Consider the following 6,251-nt stretch of genomic DNA (forward strand, 5'->3'; position numbering starts at 1 on the left):
TCAACAATAAAATTGATTTGAATTGAATTGAATTAACTTCCATTTGTTTAACTATTTTCCAAAGCGTTCACAAGCCTATGAAACATCCTTTATACAATGATGGGTTTTTTTTATGCAGTTCGTGAGGCACTGCTGCCTGAGGGGTCAAAGGTTGCAGCCATTCAGTGTTGATTTTCAGCCTTGCCGCTACGTTCTGACATTTCAATGTGTCCTCTGAATCCTCCCAGGTAAATAAATGACCAATGCAAATTGAGAATAGACTGAACAAAAAATTTACTTTACTGTATTTATTTTACAATAAACATTCATTTTACATAACATTCATAATTAGGATATGAGTTTTACATTAGCTAAAGTTGTTCAAGGCATATTATTGCATTGGTAATAATGCTGCAATGATCTGCACTGAGTCATCCTGAGTCATCCTGAGTTTTCCTGAGTCATCCTGAGTTTTCCACTTGGATGAGCAAGTCCCTTTAAATGTTGTCACAGCAAGGAATTGTGGGGCAGTTTCATTTGATTTATTTGACTATTTATCAAATAATAAACAAAATACAATTAAACAGGTAAATACAAAAACCTCACAGAGGGAAAATAGTTATTCAAGTGCAATAAGACTTACAGTATACAATATAACAAAGAAAAGAAGAAGAAAACAATAGGGGGGGGGTCCTGTGGTTAGGGTTAAGTTCAGGTGGAATTAATCACATGCTTAACCCATAGGAGGGATGTACCCACGATTGTGTTTTAAAATCCGCCGGTATCGGTAGAGAAATGGCGGCGCTCCATGTTCGCAGTAACTCTGAGGATGAGTCCGCAGTGCGCGTGCGCGGAGATACTCCCTACTTCCTCCTTGTTTACAACTTGTCTCCAGTGAGTGGAGTGTTTACACCGCAAAATAACTCAGAGAAAAGCATCCACGCGCCAAAGGCAGCAGCTAAATGCCTTCCGTGTAAGTACAGCATATTGTTCTGCTTTAACAATGTTCTCCTTTGTCATCGTTATCAGATTTTAAATATTCATAACATATCTTGACGGTGTGATTTTTGCCCTTCTCTTAATTCCATCAGCTAAATTTAGGTGATGATCACATCAGGGATGACTGCGGAAGTGCTTTCAATAATTCAAGTGCTGTTGCATCATTGAAAGTTGTAATCTTCGTCTGTTCCCCACATGAGTAGTAGAGGTTTGGAACTGTTGAAGGTGAAGGGACATGGAAGATCCGAGCTCCACTTCTGCGATGCCAGCTGGCTGGATCAGAGAAGTGAAGCAACGCAAAGCCGGGAAAACGGCAGGAAAACTGGATGTGTATTTTATAAGGTGAGTTGTTAAACCCAGATTTCGACTGAGATGAGCACAAATGAAGGTAGAATAGATTTTTGTATTAATTGGTTTCATGGGATCTTAAGTCCTCAGGGCAAGAGGTTTCGATCAAGACCATCACTGCAAGCTTTTCTCCTGAAGAATGGGGAAGATAATGTAGACATCGCCCTGTTCGATTTCACCATACCCAAAGATCATGTTACTACTACTTCACAAACTCCATCTTCCAAAATAAAGGAGAGGAAACAGAAGAAAGAAATGTTGGAATCTGAAAGCAGCAGTTCTTCTAACAGAAATGATGCGAATGAAAAGAAAGAAAAAACTGCAGAGGATATTGATTGTGAGGAAGCCGACATTGTGCCGGAGAAGATAACACATTCGCCAGACGTTTGTGGAGACAGAAGTGATGACGCTGAGAAATGTTGCTTGGAAGCTGTGCCCTCGGGAGTGGAGTGTGATGTGAATCTGCAGCTGCCAAAGAAGTTACTCAGATTGGCTCCTTCCAGCGATAAACAAAACACTTCGATCGTTCACAAGGACGCACAGGTAGACGCCCAACCTTCAGTCCCGACTCTGAATATTACACCTGCCACTGACAGCGAGAACGAAGGTGAGGAGGAGCTCGATCAGTGTGTTTCTCACAGCAAAGGTGAGAAGGAATCTAATTCTGAACTAGAAGCCGACGCCGACAGTAATTTGGACGTGAAAGACGAAGAGGTGTCACCTGACGCGAATGGTGGAAGTGACTCATCAGTGCAAAATGCCCAGAATAGTAAGTATGAGCTGAACCATCTGACAGATCATGCAGTTTTAAGGTTAAAAGGGAATCATGTAAAAAAAAAATTGAGCAATGTTTCTGTTATACATTGGGATGGTGGCGTTTAGTCACTTTAATATCGGGCTGCTCAGTTTTGCCACGTGACTCTTAAGCTGAAAGCAAAAGGCTCCCTGAGCTCAGTGTGTCAGATCAAATGGCTATTTACTTATTATGTACGTCGATGATTCAGTGCTGCTTTTGTTTTGAAGGATTTGTTCAGGTCTTAACTCTATCGTCTCATTACGTGTGTCCTGTAAGAATGTACTGATCTATTGTTTTGATCTGCATGAATATCTGCTGTCTGTCTAGAGACCAAGAGCTCCAAAACCAAACAGAACACAAGCCCCTATTTCAGCAGGAAGCCCCTCAGAGATGGTAATGTTTGAATACTCCATTCGAAACATGTACCTCAGAGATATTTCCAATTGGGACGAACCACCATTTCTAAAATTAAAGGTTTTGTGTAATATTAGAGATTTTTCTTCTTCTGTCCAGACTCACAACCAAGCCCACCCAAGAGGAAAGCCTTCAAAAAGTGGACACCCCCCCGATCGCCTTTCAACCTTGTGCAGGAAACCCTTTTCCATGACCCCTGGAAGCTGCTGGTGGCCACCATATTTCTCAACAGGACGAGCGGTAGCATCCTGCGCCTATTGCCTCATTTTATGGATGCTTCATGAAGTTGTGCAAAAACCTGACGGGAGCACTCATTCTCATTTACCGCAGGTAAGATGGCCATCCCAGTGCTGTGGCGGTTCTTCGAGCATTACCCGTCTGCAGAAGTGACTCAAGAGGCCGACTGGAAGCCCATTTCCGAGCTCCTAAAACCACTCGGGCTTTATGAGCTCAGAGCTAAAACACTCATCCGCTTCTCAGGTGAATGATGTTTTCTTTCCATCAGCTATATCCTCCTCTCTTACACGCAGCACATGGAATGGAGTTGTGCCTGGTATTTATATGTTTAATAAACCCCACCCAATATGAACTACAACAAAAAGGGCATCATCTCTGTTATTCACTCCACCGATAGTGGTTGTAATGTTAAGGCTGATTGGCATGTGAGACCATATCAATTGCCAGAAAAATCTGAAAAATCCCATTTTGCTTCTTTACAGATGAATATCTAACCAAACAGTGGCACTACCCAATTGAGTTGCACGGCATCGGGAAGTACGGCAACGACTCGTACAGGATCTTCTGCGTGGGAGAGTGGAGAGAGGTGACTGTAATCCCCCAGACTTTTTTATTTTTATTTTATAGGAACACATTAACATCTGTATTGATACCTAATGCAAAATCTAACCTTTTTTTTCTTGATATTTTCATGCCAAAGGTGACCCCTACTGACCACATGTTGAACAAGTATCACGCCTGGCTGTGGGAGAACCATGAGACTCTGGGACTCTGAAACCAAGTTTTTCTCGCATCTCTCCCTGTCATATCACGCAAACACTGTAATAGCTCAATAACACTAGTATTATGATCATCAAGCAATGTTGAACCTCAATTGTTTAAAAAAAAATTTTTTTTTTTTTTTTAAGCCTTTTTAAAAGTTTTATTCTGCTTCACTGGAAATAAATAAAATGTTTTTGATGGTTTAAAGTTGAACTGATTGCAGATTGCTTTATTTATTCTTCCATCTGATTGGGTTTCATGTCTCATTACTTTACACAAGAGATGAGATCTGGAAGGGATCATCCGTCTGTGCCTGGTTAGTCCACCGTGACAGGTTAATAATCTTTTCTTTATGAGTGTACTGTTGCATGGTACGCAGCAGCTTTCTTTTGGCGGCTGGTAACCCGATTCCCAAGGCAACTGTTGCCACCGCAAAACACTCATTGAATCCTCTGGCTTGTCAGTTTAATCTTCAACTAGTGCCACTGCCGGAATTTTCTCTATTTACTTTTGGAATTGTGTAATGATTGAATGAAAAGGCTGCAGCTTTAAGAAGGTAATTGTGTTAAGATTTAATTCTTTTGAAAAGTTTAATTATACAAAGCCTGGAAATGACCGCAGCGACCAGAAGGAAAAGTGTAAACTACAACATGAAACTACGTAAGTAAAACAAGGTTTTTTATTTTTTTCCAAGTTATTCTCGGCATCAGAAGTGACTTTTATGAGTGTGTTTCTATTTTCTTGACGACAGCGTCCATCTCTACATCTTCCACACCAGTCTGGATTCCTCACAGCACGCCTCCTGTGCGGCAGAGTCGCTGCCTTGTGGTCACTCCAGTGATATTTCCACACATCTCAGACTCAGCCCGGCTGTGGATGAGCACTCAGGTGAGCAGAATTACTTTGTCATTAAAAAAAAAAAAAAAAAAAAGAAAAAAGAAAATCAAACCCCAAGAAGAGCGAATAACTTGGTCGGTAAATCTGTTATTTAGAGCATCCCCAGACTGAACCCTTTACGTCCGCCTATGGTCCACAAGCGTACCGTCAGCCTGGAGACGCCAGCTGTTCACCACCACAATCATCAGAGGACACTGATCATGCAGAGACGAGAGCATTACAGGTGGGTCCACCCATGAGTCCCATCGCAAAGATCACTGATGTTGCATCTTTTTAAGAGCTCCGACTTAATGATTTGAAATCCCATCCTTAGATATCATCAGGTGTGGCGAAAACCTTTTTATGGAACCAGTAGTGAGAGAGAGGAATACAGGTAGTAATAATAATAATCATCATAATAATCATAATAATAAAAAAAAAAAACCTTCCGCTTCACCAGCCTTTGCGTGGTGGCAAATAACAGCTGCTCTCACCTCCAGGAAGGAGTTGCGAGACCAGTTAAAGAGGCAGATGGAGGAGAAATGTGCAGCTCTTAAGATCCAGCTGTCCACTAAAGTGAAAGAAACCGAGCATCTTCAAGAAGTGGACCGGCTCGCCCTGTCGAGTGAGAGGGAGCAAAGGATCCAGCACAGCAAAGCCATGTCTGCATACAGAGACGAGAACAAGAGGGTACAACCGCACGCATACATTATGCATCCACCGCTAATGCTTTTGTGTTTATGCCCTTTATAACAGTGCCCTGAGAATGATGTAGCATTCTCTCACGTTACAATATGAAAGAGTGTAAAGAGGGTTTTCTTTTTCTCTCGTCGGTCTGTGCCGCTCGTGTACAGCTAATGGAGCAGAGCTGGAGGGACCGAGCACTAACGCGTTCCCAGGAGGCCCTGAAGGAGCGAGAGCTGCTGCGCCTCAACCCCATTAACTGGAGTGGAACTCTGAAATAGCCCGAACCTCCTCCAGAAGTCAAAACCTACCACTCGGGCCTCACTCCTGCAGGACTGTCAGTGGAAAATAAGAACCGACATACTCCTTTTGCCACAATCCTGTGTGACCACGGTGCCATAATTTATTGAAATAGATAGTATTCAAGCGGTTTTGATGTAATGTGTTGATTTTTGCATGTTTTCAGTGGTGTTAACATTGCATTACACCGAGAGATAATCCAAATAGTTTGTACATACATGTTAACATACAAGGTTGGCATTTTATAAAAAAAGACCTCTAAATAAATTTCAGAACACAACACTAGCACATGAGTAGCAGAAATAATTGGTCAAATAGAGCTTTACATTTTTTTTCTGCTTTAGATGTTGAAGCAGGACTAACCAAACTTGACTTTCACATATTTTAATAACTCCATGAATGGTAAAAGTTAGCATTTTGAGTTCAGAGGTTTATTTAAAGTGTGTTCAGACTTGGTTGGATTAAATTCATTTTGTTCTGTTCATGTGCTTCATTTCCAACTGCTGCTGTCTGAAAACCGTCACGCTTCCTGCAGATTCTCTGCTGTAATTTACCTCAAGCAAAAATACAACATAGACCCATAACATCCTAAACTCAGGAAGAGACGGGCATCCAGACACGCGTCTCCTTTCAACAGCTCTTTGGTGGTCAGTTTGATGTGGAAATTCCTGATGTCGATTTAACTCCCATCATAAATTTTACAAGTGATGGGGAGTTCTTGCCTCGTAAAAATACATGTGCAATTCTGCAGACGTTCAGCTCAGCACAGAGAACTGTGGTGAAAGTCATCAAAGTTTAGTTGTATGTTAAAAGCTACAATCCCCTTGATTGCTTCTGTGGACCTCGTGACAACCTC

General features: G+C 41.7%; 1 protein-coding gene across 4 annotated transcripts; it reads left to right on the forward strand.

Annotated features, from left to right (window-relative positions):
- The first annotated feature begins 852 nt into the window (after nt 1-852).
- On the forward strand, nt 853-3,728 carry mbd4 (methyl-CpG binding domain protein 4). 4 transcript variants are annotated; one of them, XM_080496116.1, is made up of 8 exons: nt 853-952; nt 1,071-1,320; nt 1,410-2,095; nt 2,450-2,515; nt 2,636-2,776; nt 2,867-3,016; nt 3,256-3,365; nt 3,474-3,728. In XM_080496116.1, exons 2-8 carry the CDS (start codon nt 1,214-1,216, stop codon nt 3,546-3,548), a joined length of 1,335 nt encoding a protein of 444 aa, XP_080352242.1. In that variant the 5' UTR covers nt 853-952; nt 1,071-1,213; the 3' UTR covers nt 3,549-3,728. The 4 variants fall into 4 exon arrangements, with proteins under 4 accessions (XP_080352242.1, XP_080352245.1, XP_080352244.1 ...); XM_080496119.1 differs by having other exon boundaries at nt 3,256-3,359; XM_080496118.1 differs by having other exon boundaries at nt 864-952; nt 1,182-1,320.
- Nucleotides 3,729-6,251: the final 2,523 nt, after the last annotated feature.

Source organism: Blennius ocellaris (genome assembly GCF_963422515.1).
Source record: "Blennius ocellaris genome assembly, chromosome: 5".
NCBI lineage: Eukaryota > Metazoa > Chordata > Actinopteri > Blenniiformes > Blenniidae > Blennius > Blennius ocellaris.

What these genes read in the sequence shown, in the direction of transcription:
- mbd4 (XM_080496116.1), top strand. Translation starts at nt 1,214, where the DNA reads ATGGAAGATCCGAGCTCCACTTCTGCGATGCCAGCTGGCTGGATCAGA. An exon ending in AGTGCAAAATGCCCAGAATA is followed by an intron (nt 2,096 to 2,449) that starts GTAAGTATGAGC and finishes CTGTCTGTCTAG; the next exon opens with AGACCAAGAGCTCCAAAACC. An exon ending in AACACTCATCCGCTTCTCAG is followed by an intron (nt 3,017 to 3,255) that starts GTGAATGATGTT and finishes GCTTCTTTACAG; the next exon opens with ATGAATATCTAACCAAACAG.